General features: G+C 40.6%; 1 protein-coding gene across 3 annotated transcripts in view; it reads right to left on the reverse strand.

Annotated features, from left to right (window-relative positions):
* Nucleotides 1–15,995, reverse strand: part of LOC132816591 (synaptopodin-2-like) — a 144,802-nt gene that overhangs the window by 67,656 nt on the left and 61,151 nt on the right. For all 3 annotated transcript variants that reach the window (XM_060826413.1, XM_060826403.1, XM_060826394.1), the window contains exon 2: nt 916–1,067. In XM_060826413.1, the coding sequence (XP_060682396.1) occupies nt 916–1,067 (152 nt within the window). The remainder of the gene's footprint in view (nt 1–915; nt 1,068–15,995) is intronic.

The raw sequence follows: 15,995 nt of genomic DNA on the forward strand, positions 1-15,995 counted from the left end.
TGGCCTGCCAGATATCATCCTGTCACTGTTAATGAGCATGGAGGCATCTGACTCCAAGTTGACAGAGAGGGTGGGACAGATCTTGAACTTGCCTCAGACTCTTTTATCTTCTTGTCTAACTGCAGATCCAGTGGCTCTGCCATTGCTGACTCCATTTCCATAGCAGAGTTTTTATATACAGGTCATCCCAATCTATGTCAGCATGAAGCAACGTTCTCTGGCAAATGCAAGAACTTACCAAATCATCACCAAAAAAAATTCACAAATACTTCCAGCCACGTTTCAATAGGAAAAAATCCAAAAATTATTTTCTTTGTGTCCAAGATGTATGTGTCAGCAGGCCCCATCTTGCATATTCACCCTTCTATTTTGCTGACTAAAAATTGTATACTCTGTTTGCACATTTATTCTCAAAGTTTGGGATCCTGATGTTACATCAGCTGACAGGGTGTATGTTAACACTATAGCACCAAGACACTTATTCATCACATCTGCATGTACACGTATCTTTGCAGAATGCTGCGCAAATGTTGGCTGTTGGTGCATCATGCCCCAGGAAATGTAGGTAAGCATCTAACCTTCCAATTCAACTGAATTTCATGGACATTATCTTCTACTTGGAAATATAACCTTTAACCTACATGAGCTTTCCAGTGCTCTAAAGTGTTTGAATTCTAACATCTGTAATATGTACACAATGTAAAGCACAATTACTTTCAATAGAAAGAATCTGACTGTTTTGAGTGCACTTAATAATAGCAGTCTACATAAACTAGATGTTTTAGTGAGTTAACTGATTGACTAAATCAAAGCTAAATTCCTTACTTCAATGTTGAATTCTATTATTGTAAAATGTAAATAATAAAATGGCTATTAAAAGATACATTTGTTGTTTTTCAGTGTAAATAGCCCTACCTTTTAATCAGGATTTGTAGATTTTCACTTGTCCCATCAATCAGTTGCATGGCTTCTGAATGGGTTAATTCTGAACAAGGTTTACCGTTGATTGAGATCATTTCATCTCCCTCACATAATCCAGCTCTGCAGGCCTTACTCTTCTTCCGGACCTAGAAACATGACAAACACACACTGAACAGTTGCAGCTAGAAAACTGTATGATTTTAAAATTCTGTTGGAACCAATCAAAGTACAATTTAAAAGAACAAAGTAGTTCTTCAGACGTATTCAGCTAAATTTTCTCATTTTCAGTTAAATTGTTTTGACCAGTGAAAGCCTTTCCATCTGGGCTCTGTGACTCAGAATGCCATTTCTCATTCAATTTTCTGTATTCCACCTCATTAATTATACAATGGGACTCCTTTGTGGAAGCAGGCAGCAAAAGAAAAGGCAGAAATATTTGCCACTGCCAGACCTTGTGGTTTTTGTGGTGCTAGTACAATGTTTAAACCCCAGGACTTCAGATACTGCAAACCACAAAGTATTCCTTGTTTTGTGGTGCTCGATAATTATTACTGAGGAAGTGGTCGAAAAACTCCCTGCTTAGTGGGTGGAAACCTGGAGATACTTGTAGTTGGGGTGATGGAGAGAAACACTGTGCCAAAAGAAGCCATGCACCAGACTCATCTGTCCTGCCCATGAGAAAAAGTTGGGTCAGTGCTATGTCCTGAGCTAAATGGAATGGACAGCCATGCAGAACTTAGGTCAATCATCTTCTGCAATAAGTGCTTCCTTTTTCTGCTACCCCACACTCACAGGGCCAGCACTCTCTCTCACTGTGCCACTGCACACACCTCTCACCAAGGCTCATGCACTCCAATTCTCACTGGTGCATGCATCATGTCCACTCAATGACTCTCACTCATTTCATCTTCATAAACTACTAACCTTTTCTGCCCTCTGTTCTTCCTACACACTCACTAGGGACACCTCACCATGTCTGTGGTTCCTGCATCACCACTAAACACTCTCCAATCTACCTCCATCACACTCAATATCTCCTTTAGCCTCATTGCAGAAAGCAATGCTGACAACCCAGGCTGAGAAACCAAGACTGGCAAGGGTTGCAAACATTTATTTATATGTTTGTGTGAGTATGTGCGCAATACATATACTTATAAAATAAATACATATGGTTAATTATTTATTAAGAAATCAATCAAAGCACTGGTCTAAAAGGACAAAAGAAACAGGTAGATTAAAGACATTAAAGATAACAAGGGTATACACATGGTGTTGAGATAGAAGATTAGCCATGATTCCAGACTGAATGGTGGAGCATGGCAGATGGATTGAGTGATGCTTTGTTGGTCCTGATTTTCTATGTTTCTATGACATAAGATTCTTTACTCCTTTTGGTACTAGATCTGGCTACATAGGAACTTCCCTTTCACTCTCACATTTGGGATTGACAATACAATCATGATACTGTACAGCTAATATTTCAACCCATCATTATCAACCTCATTAATAAGACTGACTCTCAGTAAAGTGACTTTAAAATCCTTATTCTCCAAATATTGATTCCTCCTCCTGTCTTATGTCCTCTCTTATTCCGTTCTATACACTCCCTGGGTTTTGACTGATTTTCAGCACATCTTGCCCTTGTCTCATTTAACATTGGTGGTGCAGTTTTAGTTTTCTTCTGAAAAACATCCCACTTTACTTGATTTTCTTATTTCACCCCCTGCGTTTGAGCAACCTTTTCACTACCACTTCTGCCTTAGGAGCTTTTCTTCAGTTGAAGTCATTATACATGACAACATTGTTATGAAAATCATAACATACCACATCTGTCCTCATCTATTTCACACCTTAGTGACTGTTGTCAATACATCCTTACATTACTTAACCATAAAATAATTCCCGCCATTCGCAAAGCAATGCCAATTCCATTTGATTGGTTTAGGTTGTTTAAAATATTGACTTATTCTGATCTCCATACGGCACTGCAATAAGTTTTCAGATGTGAAAATTTCATTTCATTTGCTCTTTCTTCCTGTTTAGGAATAATGTAAAATGCAACCCTTTAGAGCCTCTGATATTATTCATGAATCCAGCAAACTACATTACAGCTTATATATACAATTTCCCTCTGTTCTTTGAATATAGTCAGGTCAAATCCATTTCAGTCTATTTCTTTGCTTGACTTGGATTATTCATTTCTTTCTTTTTATTTGCACTAAAACAAAATTAATGCACTTTCACTCTTTCTCCAAACTCTTGGCATTCCTGTGTCTTTTATAATAGTCCATTATGAAGACTGAAGCAAAGTATCTTTTTCTAGCTCTTGCATTTTCTGATCTCTTATTAATGGAAGAATGAGAAAGGATTTTGGGGTAATCCAAGATGGAGGATAGGAAATAATTATGGCTCTAACAGCTGCTCCTTTTGTGAGGTATTTAAGCTACTGGAGCTGATTTCCTTGAATTGTATGAGCAGTATTTACTATTTTATAAGCTGTTGCATTGTATTAGAACTGTGGGGAAAGCAAGGGAGACACAGAGAGAAAAAAAGGCAAATCCAGCACTGCTATCTGAGGAAGTTATGTGGGATACCTTACAGCACAGGAGCAGGTAAGTACATGGTATTTAAATGTAACCTTGCTGTCTTTTTTAATTGTGAGTTGAGTGGGTTCTTTTTGGTTATAGGGTCTCTTGATTAAAATTTAAACTTATAAAACATAGGAACTAAGTTAGCCTGGAAGTGTGTTTTTTAGAACAGTAAGACTGTGCTATTTTCTGGGTCTGTAGATTGTTAAAGTGTAAAGCTGGCCTTTAGAAGAATGATGTGCTCTTCCGGTCGGATGTGAGAGATTAGGGAGAATTTCCATGTTACTGATGATTATGTCTGCAGGAAGTATCATTGATTGCAAATCTTATCATATTGTATGGATCAGTTGGAGTGGCAGTTAGAGGCAATGGGGAACTTAAAGAGTGAGGAGTGTGATAGGTGGCAGTAATAGGAAGGGAGAAAGAAACACAGACACAGTCACATAGATGGGTTACTGTCAGGAAAGGTAGGCAGGTAGTGCAGAAATCTTCTGTGGCTATCCCCATCTCAATAAGTATGTTTTGAAAAATGCAGGTTTGATGAATTCTCAGGGGAATGTAGCACGAACAGCCAAGTTTCTGGTAGTGAGGCAGGCTCTAATGTAATGAAGGGTACATCAGGTGCTAAGTGATCCATTGTGACAGGGGACTCCCTAGTCAGAGGCACTGACAGATGTTTCGGTGGCTGACAGTGAGAAATCAGAATGGTGTGTTGCCTCCCTGGTAAGAGGATCAAGGATATCTCAGAGATCGTGCGGAATGTTCTCAAAGGGGAGAGGGACCAACAGGAGGCCATTGTACATATTGGAACCAACAACATAGGAAGGGAAAAACATGAGATTCTGAAGGGAGAATATGGGAAATTTGGCAGGAATTTAAAAAGGAGGTCCTTGAGGGTAGTAATGTCTAGATTACTCCCAGTGCTACATGCTAGTGAGGATAGGAATAGGAACCTAGAGCAGACGAAGGCATGGCTGAAGAGTTGGTGCAGGGGAGAAGGATTCGCATTTTTGGATCATTGGAATCTCTTCTGGGGTAGAAGAGACCTGTACGAGAAGGATGGATTGCACCTGAATTGGAAGGGGACAACGATACTGGCAGGGAGATTTGCTAGAGCTGCTCAGGAGTATTTAAACTAGTAAGGAGGGTGTGGGACCCAGGGAGATAGTGAAGACAAGAGATCAACCTGAGATTAGAAGAGTTAAAAAAAGGAGTGAGACAAACCGTCAGGCCAGGCAGGGACAAAGCAGCGAACAAAGTAGGACTGATAAATTAATCTGCATTTATTTCAGTACCTGACAGGGAAGGCAGATGAACTCCGGGCATGGTTAGAAACATAGGACTGAGATATCATAGCAATTATACAGACATGGTGCAGGGATGGATAGGACTGGCAGCTTAATGTTCCAGGATACAAATGCCAAAGGAAGGATTGAAAGGGAGGCAAGAGAAGAGAGGGAACGGTGTTTTTGATAAGAGTTAACATGAGGGAGAGTATTCCTGGGAACACATCCAGGGAAGTTTGTGTGGAACTGAGAACTAAGAAAGGGATGATGACCTTTATTGGGCTTGTACTATAGATTCCCCCCGCCCCCACACACGTATGCGCATGCATGCACACACGCACCCACACACAATAGTTGAGAAAATATTGAGAAACAAATTTGTAAGGAGATCTCAGTTATCTGTAAGTAACTGTAAGAATAATAGGGTGGTAATGGTAGGGGATTTTAACTTTCCAAACTTAAACAGGGACTGCCATGGTGTTAAGGGTTTAGATGGAGATGAATTTGTTAAATGTGTACAAGAAACTCTTCTGATTCTATACGTGAATGTACCTACTAGAAAAGGTGCAAACTTGATCTACTCTTGGGAAATAAGATACGGCAGTGATTGATGTGTCAATAGGGGAGCATTTTGGAGCCAGCAACCATAATTCTGAGTTTTAAAATAGTCACGGAAAAGGATAAAGATTTAAAGGTTGAAGTTGCAAATTTTAATAGTATTAGGCAAGAACTTTCAAACATTGATTGGGGGCAGATGTTCACAGGTAACGGTATGGCTGGAAAATGGGAAACCTTCAAAAATGAGATATCAAGAGTCTAGAGATAGTGTGCTCCTGTTAAGGTGAAAGGCAAGGCTGATAGGTGTGGGGAATGTTGGATGACTAGAGAAATTGAGGTTTCAGTAAAGAAAAGGGAGGAAGCATATGTCAGTTATAAACAGCAGAGATCGAGTGAATCCTTTGAAGAGTATAAAGGAAGTAGGAGTATACTTAAGAGGGAAATCAGGAGGGCAAAAAGGGGTCAAGGTATTTTGGCAAATAGAATTAAGGAGAATCCAAAGGCATTTTATAAATACATTAAGGACAAAAGGGTATCTAGGGAGTGAGTAGGGCCCCTCAAAGATCAGGAAGGCTGCCTTTGTGTGGAACCACAGGAGATGGGTGAAGATACTAAACGAGTATTTTGCATCAGCTTTTACTGTTGAGAAGGACATAGAAGGTGTAGAATGTAGGGAGATAGATGGTGACATCTTGAAAAATGTCCTTATTACAGAGGAGGCGGTGCTGGATGTCTTAAAATGCATAAAGGTGAATAAATTATCGGGACCTGATCAGGTGTACCCTGGAACTCTGTGGGAAACTAAGGAAGTAATTGCTGGACCCCTTGCTGAGATATTTGTATCATTGATAATCACAGGTGAGGTGCTAGAAGGCTGGAGGTTGGCTAATGTGGTGCCACTGTTTTAAAAAGAGTGGTAAGGAAAAGCCCGGGAACTATAGACCAATGAGCCTGACATCTGTGCTGAGCAAGTTGCTGGAGTGAATCCTGAGGGACAGGAGTTACATGTATTTGGATAGACAAGGACTGATTACAGATAGTCAACATGGCTTTGTGCATGGGAAATCATATCTCACTAATTTGATTGAGCTTTTTTTTGAAGAAGTAACGAAGATGATTAATGAGGGCAGAATGGTGGACGTGATCTCTATGGACTTCAGTAAGGCGTTTGACAAGATTGATCATGGTTGACTGGTTAGCAAGGTTAGATCACATGGAATACAGGGAGAACTAGCCATTTGGATAGCGAACTGACTCATAGGTACAAGACAGAGGGTGATGGTGGAGGTTGCTTTTCAGACTGGAGGCCTGTGACCAGTGAGGTGCCACAAGGATCGGTGCTGGGTCCACTGCTTCTCATCATTTATGTAAATAATTTGGATGTGAACACAAGTGGTATGGTTAGTAACTTTTGTAGATGATACCAAAATTGGAGGTGCAGCTGACAGCAAAGAAGGTCTTGATCAGATGGCCAATGGGATGAGGAGTGGCAGATGGAATTTAATTCAGATAAATGTGAGGTGTTGCATTTTGGAAAGGCAAATCAAGGGCAGGACTTATACACTTAATGGTAAGGTCCTAGGGAGTGTTGCCGAACAAAGAGATCTTGAGTGCAGATTCACAGTTCCTTGAAAGTGGAGTCGCAGGTAGATAGGATAGTGAAGGCAGCATTTGGTATACTTTCCTTTATTGGTCAGAGCATTGAGTTTTGGAGTTGGGAAGTCATGTTGCAGCTGTACAGGACACTGGTTAGGCCACTAGGAACGTTTTGTGCAATTCTGGTCTCCCTTCGACAGGAAGAATGTTGTGAAACTTGAAAGGGTTCAGAAAAGATTTACAAGGATGTTGTCAGGGTTGGAGAGTTTGAGCTATAGGGAGAGGCTGAATAGGCTGGAGCGTCAGAGGCTGAGGGATACTCTTTGAGGTTCATGCAATCATGAGGGGTATCGACAGTGTAAATAGACAAGGCTTTTCCCTGGGTTGGCACAGTCCAGAACTGGAGGGCATAGGCTTAGGGTGAGAGGGGAAAGGTTTAAAAGGGACCTAAGGGGCAACTTCTTCACTCAAAGGGGGTGCAAGTAAGGATGGAGCTGCCAGAAGAAGTTATGGAAGCTGATACAGTTACAACATTTAACAGGCATCTGAATGGGTATATGAGTAAAGGTTTAGAGGGATGTGGCCAAGTCCTGGCAAATGAGATGAGATTAATTTAGGATATCTGGTCAGCATGGATGAGTTGGACTGAAAGGTCTGGTTCTCTGCTATACATCTCTGACTCTATAAATCTAAGTAAAACAAATTTTAATTAATCCAAACATCTACATTTGCTAAAGTAATTTGAGGAGGAGAGTCGAGGGTGTAGCTCAGTACTGAGTTGTATAAGGTCATGGTCCAGCTGGTAAGTGGTATGTGTCTGGACTGATATTACATTTGTCAAACTCTGGGACATTGCCTTATTGTGTATACCCAATGGGGGGTTCAATGCTCACAGGGAAGGCTTCCAGGAAAATTGTGAGAACTTTATGCCAAATGTTCCATTTTGTGATTTCCTAAACATGTCTCCTGGTGATTACTGCTCATTGCTAGCAGCATCCAGTCATTGAATCTTTGTTCACACAGACCAATTATCCACAGAAAATGGATAGACCTGTGCAATTGCTCAGAGTCATAGAGATGTACAGCACGGAAACAGACCCTTTGATCCAACTTTGATCATAAATTAATCTTGTCCCATTTGCCAGCATTTGTCCCATATCCCTCTCCCTTCCTATTCATATACTCACCCAATACCCTTTTAAATGTTGTATTTGTACCGGTCTCCACCACTTCCTCTGGCAGCTCATTCCATTCATCATTTCTGCATGAAAACATTGCCCCTTAGATCCCTTTTAAATATTTCTCCCCCTCACCTTAAACCTATGCTTTCTAGTTTTGGACTTCCCCACAGGAGACTCCTGCGCTACTTGCCTATCTCTCCTACCTTTCCTGGAAGTGAACCATCTACCTGAATGTAGCTGCAATTTTTCCACCTTCCTGCAACTGCTGTCCATCACATCCTGTTGCTCCTGTAAATTCTTCATTATCTCTTACTGCTACTCCAGCCGATCCATGAAATCTGATAGGATTCTAAAATACTAGTAAAAATCTGATAACTAAGAAATTAGTAAGTCGTTGCCAATGGTGTCATTGTAGAAATGTCACTTCTTCACTACCAATCAAGAGACTGAGGCTCAAAATTGGTTCAAATCTTACCACACTGGTGGTCAAATTTAAATTCAGTTAGTAAAATAATCTGGAACTGAAAACTAGTCTTGATGGTCATGAAATTATCATTCAATTGTTGTACAAACTCATCTGGTTCACTAATGTCTTTTAGGGATGGAAATCTATTATTCTTACGCGGTCTTGTCTACAACCCACAGCAATATGGTCAACTCCTACTTGCCTTCTGTTATTATTTATTAAGCTACTCAATTCAAGATCAGTTATGGATGCTAACCTTGTCAGTAATGCCCATGTACCGTGCAAGAATAAATTTGTTTTTTAAATTATCATATTAGTTCTTCAGTGTCCTGCTGTCTTGTGTTTTATATTCATAAATAAGCTTTGGTCGATGCTAATGCAAAAGTTCCCAGCTCTGTCTAAAGATAGCTTCTGTATAATGATAGTCATGTGTTCTATAATTAAATACAGATGACTTTACGCACTTTCCCACCAAATTAAATTTTCAATTCCCATTGAATGCAGTAGAACTTTCTCAAACATTGAAAGTGAAAGGAGTTAATTGTCTGATTTGTTTTCTATAAGGATGTTCAGTTCAATTTCTCATGTGCTGATCTCATGCATAAACTCTTGTCTCATCGACAGAATTGTTGAATCAGAAAGTTGTGGATTAAGTTTTTGTTGCAGACTTAAGCTCAAAATCTAGTCTGGTGCTATGTCAGTGCACCACTGCAGCTTGCTTCATTATTTTAGATGCCACTTCAGAACCACCAATGCATCTGAGGTGTTGTCTGACAATTCAGGTGAATACAACAAATCCATTGGCATTATTTAAAGAAGTGTGCATCATTTTCTAGTGAATTGCCTGACATGCCTCCCTCAGTAATAATTAAATCATGTTTCCAGCACAGAAACAAGCCAGTCAGCTTAACTGGTCTATGCAGGTGTTTATGCTTCACACAAGCTTCTCCACTCTAACTGATGTAACCCTAGATACTTACCTTTGCAGTTCTTTTTCCCCTCATGTGTTTATTTCGCTTTCCCTTAAATTCGTCTATATTATTTGCCTCAATTCCTCTGTGTGGTAATGAGTTCCACAATCCAACCAGTCTCTGGGTCAAGATTTTTTCTGATTGCCCTAACGAATTTATTAATGATTATCTTACATTTATGACCATTGATTTTTGTATTGCCCTTCAGTGGGAATATTGTCAATACATCTGCCCCTATCAAACCCTGTTATTACTGAAAATCCCATTTTCGGCCAGCCTAAAACCACCACCAGGTCAGGCAGCATCCGAGGAGCAGGAAAATGGACATTTCATGCAAAAGCCCTTCATCAGGAATATCATTCTATTCCTGATGAAGGGCTTTTGCCCGAAACGTCAATTTTCCTGCTCCTCGGATGCTGCCTGACCTGCTGTGCTTTTCCAGCACCACTCTAATCTAAACTCAGGTTTCCAGCATATGCAGTCCTCACTTTTGCCTAAAACCATCACCACCACCATCCTCCCCAGAATCCCTCGGACGCACACATCCATACACTCCCACACAATATATCTTCACACCACATGTTATGGATTATAGACTGTGTGCATCAGCGTTGGTGGAAGCAATTTTTTTCAGATAACAGTTGGGTTTGCCAGTCAAGCGGCTGCTTCTTGGATTGTGTTTAAGCTGTACTCATCCAGACAATTCTATCATCCCCCAACTTATCATTTTTATTTTCGATTATAACTGGCTTTGGGGAGTCAGGAGGTACATTCCTTGCTGCAAACTATGCGAAAGTGAAGACTGCAGATGCTGGAGGTCAGAGTCGAAGAGTGTGGTGCTGGAAAAGCACAGCCAGTCAGGCAGCATCTGATATGCAGGAGATTCAATGTTTTGAGCATAAGCATTCCTGATGAAGAGTTTAGGCTCAAAATGTCGACTCTCCTGCTCTTCTGTGCTGCCTGACTGACTGCGCTTTTCCAGCACCAGACTCTTGCTGTAAACTGTACAGTGTGTGACCTATTCTTGCAGTGATAGTGTCGGTATGGCCGGTTCAATTAAGCTCTTGGTCAATTGAGACTTCCAAAATGTTAGCTATGGCGGATGGTAACGTTGAAAGTCAAGGGAAGATGGTTGAAGTATTTCTTATTGGAAATTGTGTTATTCTGGCTCTTATATGACCCAAATGTTTGTTGCTTATCAGCCTAAGATTGAAAACTTTCTAGGTCTTGCTGCTTGCAGGATCAGTAGGTCTGGGTGCCATGTTTGCTAAACACGAACCTTGGTCAAAAGATTTAAGAAGTCTTAGTTTTTAGTCTGAGATGGATCTCACTGAAGCTTTCTAGGAAAAAAATTATCTTTTGAAGCTGAAGTATTTCAAAATGAAAGCTCTTTGTGCAGTAATCATAGACTTCATTCCTGGAGTGGGGTTGGGGTTCATTCCTCCCCACTTGTGGATATGAAGGAAGAAGGGTCCATTAAAGTCAGTAGACAGCGTAGCTACCACCTACTCCTGCCACTACTATCTGAAAAGCGAGGGGTATCACTCAGTGCCCAGTTTGCCAGTGGAACAATTGAGGCTTTTCAGTGGATAATTGTTTCCCACCTCATCTCACCACTGCCAACATTTTAACCAGTGTCAGGAGGTACCCAGAATAGTTACCTGGTAGAATTCATTGTGTTGACAGGTTAATAGCAAGTTGGGATGATGCTGGTCTTTTCTTAACTGGGTACATGTGAGACTTACCAAGTGATTTTAACTCCCCCCCCAATGTTGCTCTCAACAATTGGCACAATGGCCATACCCCTTCACTTTACACTGTCCCTCACCAGGGTCTGTCAGCTGGACATCTGTCGAGAATCCCATACACTTGACTGAGTCCCCATCCAATGTTGCACTACTCTGTCCTGAACAGCTGGAGTGCTGCCAACTTCTGATTTACCAGCACCTCTTGGAGGCAGGATGCCCTGTTCCTGCGTTCAGCATATTAACGTCCAATTGACCATAAAATATGTTCAGGTCACCCAATTATTCTCTCCGACTTTTTAACTGAGGACAAAGGGGAAGTGTTCCTTGTAAATTTAAGCCTATCATATATGCAATTTAAGACATCAATATGTTACATAATTCCTGGTCAGTAGATGTCACTGTTATTTAGCTCATTGTGAGAGCTCTGACAGACTAATTAGATCAGAGGAAACTTGTGAGAGTCAATATCCATGCATAAAAAGTTATAGTTGATCAGATTCAAATAGCAGTTACTTTGTGATATTTCTCATACTACATCACTATCAGATTCTACTTATAACAATTAATTCTGAAAGGAAGAAATGGGAATAATTGTGATTTTTAGACAATTGTGTAAAATAGGTGATATCAGATCAGTCAGTGATTACACTTCTCAGCCTGTTTAGGTTTTCACAGTGGAAAGTCAATACTCCCCTCTTTAATGAGTTTAAATGAGCATTTTGTAACTTGTCCATGCAGAAAATGTCTGCGCATTTGTATCAATCTAATGTTCTATTCACAAAGATACAATTTCTCAGACTTTTCAAAAAAGCTTCTGCATATGAGTTTGCTGGTGCATTGTAATGAACCAGGATAGAGTGACGTGACAAAAAAAAACATAAATGAGAGGAAGTTATAACCTGAAGGATAATGGCCTCCCATGAGAGCTATTCCTTTTTGATTCACTCAAGCAAAGTAGGCTTTGCTGGCTGGGCGAGCATTTATTGCCAATCCCTAGTGTGCTTGAGAAGGTGGTAGTGAGCTGACTGTTTGAACCAATGCAATTCATTTCCTGCATATTGATCCACTATGTTATTAGGAAGGATTAGGGTAGGATTTTAACCCAGTGACAGTAAAGAAATTGCAATATATTTTCAAGTCAGGACAGTGAGTAGCTTGGAAGGGAATTTGCAGGTGGTGCTGCTCCCATGTATCTGCTGCCCTTGTCCTTCTAGATAGGTGCAGTCTTAGTTTTGGAAGGTACTATTTAAGGAGTTTTGGTGAATTTCTGTAATGCATCATGTAGATGGTACGCACTGCTGCTACTGAGGGTCGGTGGGGGATGGAGTGCATTCTTGTAGATGTGGGCCCAATTAATAGGCTAATTTTTTTTATGGATAGTGTCAATCTTCTTTCATGCTGTTCGGGCTGCACTCATCCAGACAATTGGAGAATATTCCATCACACTCCTGACCTGAATCTTGTATATGATGGATAGGCTTTGGGGAGTAAGGAGATAATTTACTCAATGTGCGATTCTCAGTCTCTAATCTGTTCTTGTAGTCAGTTATCTGGCTACTCCAGTTCAGTTTATGGTCAAAGGTAAGTCCTATGATGATAAGGGGAAATTTGGCATTGGTAATGTCATTATACATAATGGTTAGAGTATCTTTTCTTGGATATAGCCATTGCCTGGCACTTGACTGGCTCCAATGTTATTTACCACTGGTCTGCCAAGCCTGAATATTGCTGAAAATGTGTTGCTGGAAAAGCGCAGCAGGTCAGGCAGCATCCAAGGAACAGGAAATTCGACGTTTCGGGCATAACGTCGAATATCCTGTTCCTTGGATGCTGCCTGATCTGCTGCGCTTTTCCAGCAACACATTTTCAGCTCTGATCTCCAGCATCTGCAGACCTCACTTTCTCGTCCAAGCCTGGACATTGTCCAGGTATTGCTCCATTGGTACAAGGAGTGCTTCAGTATCTGAGGAGTCCTGAATTGTGCCGAACATTTTGCAATTATTTGTGAACATTCCCACTACTGACCTTGTGATGGAAGGAAGGTCATTGATGAAGCAGCTGAAGATGGTTGGGCCGAGGGTATTGCCCTGACAAACTTCTGCAGAGATATCCTGGAGCTGAGATGACTGACCTTGAACAACCACAAACATTTCTCTGACTGCAACCAGTGAGGTTTTCGCGAAAGTCACTTGTTAAACATCATTGAAGTATTGTGGGCTCCATATTTGTAGGAAGGAAGCATATGCATCGAAGAAAGTACAGTAGCAATTCATAAGCAAGATTCCAGGGATGAGAAACTTCAATTATCAGGATAGATTTAAGAAATTGGGACTATTATCCTTGGGGAAAAGAAGGCTAAGAAGACCTCTCATAGAGGTGCTGGGACCAGCACACCAATTCAGTATTTATCTCTCTCCTGACTTAGTATCAGCAATCCCTTTGTCTGCTTCTCTTTATTTTCTCTCTTTCTCTAGACTTCATCTCCATTTATTTGATTCTACTCCCTCTTTTCCCCACCCACCTACTTCATCTGATGAAGGAGCATGTGAAAGCTTGTGACTTCACATAAACCTGTTGGACTATAAGTAAGTGCCATCTGACTTCTGACTTTCTCCCTCCCAGTACGACACCAATACCTCCACATCAAAGGCATTTACAGTAGAGGTAGAGATCATTTGAGAAGTCCGACAGTAACTAAGTACAATTACATTTTTCCAAGCACAGCCCAGCTTCTACACTCTGCCCACAGCTTTCTGTTTGAATTCTTTCAGTTTGGATTTTGTCTCTCGAACTGCCTGAGAACCCCTCCAGTCAAAGTAATTGCCAATATGTCATCTGACTGTCTCTATAGAGTGCAATCTGTCCTTGTTTTTATTAACATTTCCTCACATACTATTACCCTTTTATGGTTTTTGTTCCTGTTTCACATCACTATTCATTCCTCTGTCTCTGCTTTTACAGTCACTTCCAATGTATTGCAAGGTGCCATCTTGGTTCCCTCCCTATCACTTATATGTTGCTCATCAGGGCATTGTTTCTCAGCATGTAATCCATTAAACTTAGCCTTGCCCACATTATCCCTGACGTTACTGCAATGTCCAACAATCCTCTCTGGCAAAATGCTCTGGATAACCTTTCTGGAAACCACCAAGATTACAAAGCACCCTGTTTGGCTTCGATCAGAAATTCTGTTGGATTGTCCATGTTCCTGTTGAAGGGAGTAAGGTAAGTAGGTTGAGTGCCCAACCACCAGCTTTTACCCACACTAAGTTTACCTCCGAAAAGGTAAGGTGGGTAGCTGCTGAAATTGGCAGCCCATCCATCACCTGAACATAAATTATTAAGGGTCAACTAGGTTTGTTAAAAACGCAAATCACCTCCATTATTCTGTCCTCATCATGACATGGGCAGAAGAGGACAGGTTTTCAACCAGTTTTTAAAACTGCATGCAAGAAGGGAAGATACTATCTTTCATGGGATGACTTTAGTTGGCACCCTCGGCAAGACAGTATCCTCCATCCTTTCTCCACACATTTAACTCTAAAATCCAAACACCTCACCACCCACTGAAGTGGTTAATTCTCATCATCCAATGCCCCTTACCTGGGTCTGGGATCCATTGAGACCTAGGTCTCTTGACTGGGTGCAATCTTGGCAGGGTCCACTATCAAACCCTGGTGCTGCCAGAATGGTTGGAGCTACCGACCAATCAGATGGGCTGGCAACTCCAAAGTGTTGAGCTTCCTCACACTAGGGAGCAGTGGGCCTACTTTGTACTAATTTAGCTTGCCTGCAGCATTTTATGGCTTCAGGGCTGTATCCTTCACCCCATAAACACCTTCCCTTCCGCCTCATTCCCTTCCTTAGAGCACTTCTTGACATTGAACTGAGTTTAATACCAGTAACTTAATACCAGTCTGTTAGCAAGATCATCTACATCTACATCTAAAATACTGCCTGTCTTAACAGGAAGCTGATAAGTTTCTAAAGATATGATCAATATTTGTGCCTATCAATTCCAGGTTCTCATGGGCTGTTCTGTTCACACTGCAATGCAAAAGTTTACAACAAATACCAGCAGTAAATCCCCAACTAGTATCATGCTGCCTCACAAATTCTCATCTATGACAGATTATTGTTTCAGTCTGATTCCTAAATGCTTTGGTTTCAGATAATTGTTTGCCAAAAGCAGAATATTCTGAATTGTACTATTTATGTTGATCATTCTTTGCTCTATGAAAACATTTTGAATTAAATTTGAAATCTTTTTTTCTCAATACAATGGCCTTTTGCTGTCTCCCTCCAAATTTGAAATTTTATCATTTGTCATATCCTGATGTCTCACAGATCAACCAAGAAAATTTGATTCAGCAATGATATAGTTGACAGTGGACCAGTTTCACAAAATTAGCTTTAAAACTATAAAACATGCAGAAGTATTTTGTTATATGGTGGGAGTGAAGAGTGCCATGATTAGTTATGGGCGACATTGAAAAGATAGTTGAATAACAGTCAGGTTATTTAATGGCAGCTGGGCATGCAGTCATTACCTGTCAGGCATTTCATACATTTTAGTATTTCACTGTTATGGAGTGTTACCATGATGGATGTTGATTGGTTTAACAAAGAATATAAATGATTATGCCAACTTAGATTTTTTTTTAAAATTCTGATTTAATA

This window comes from Hemiscyllium ocellatum, chromosome 1 (assembly GCF_020745735.1).
Source record: "Hemiscyllium ocellatum isolate sHemOce1 chromosome 1, sHemOce1.pat.X.cur, whole genome shotgun sequence".
Taxonomy (NCBI): Eukaryota; Metazoa; Chordata; class Chondrichthyes; order Orectolobiformes; family Hemiscylliidae; genus Hemiscyllium; species Hemiscyllium ocellatum.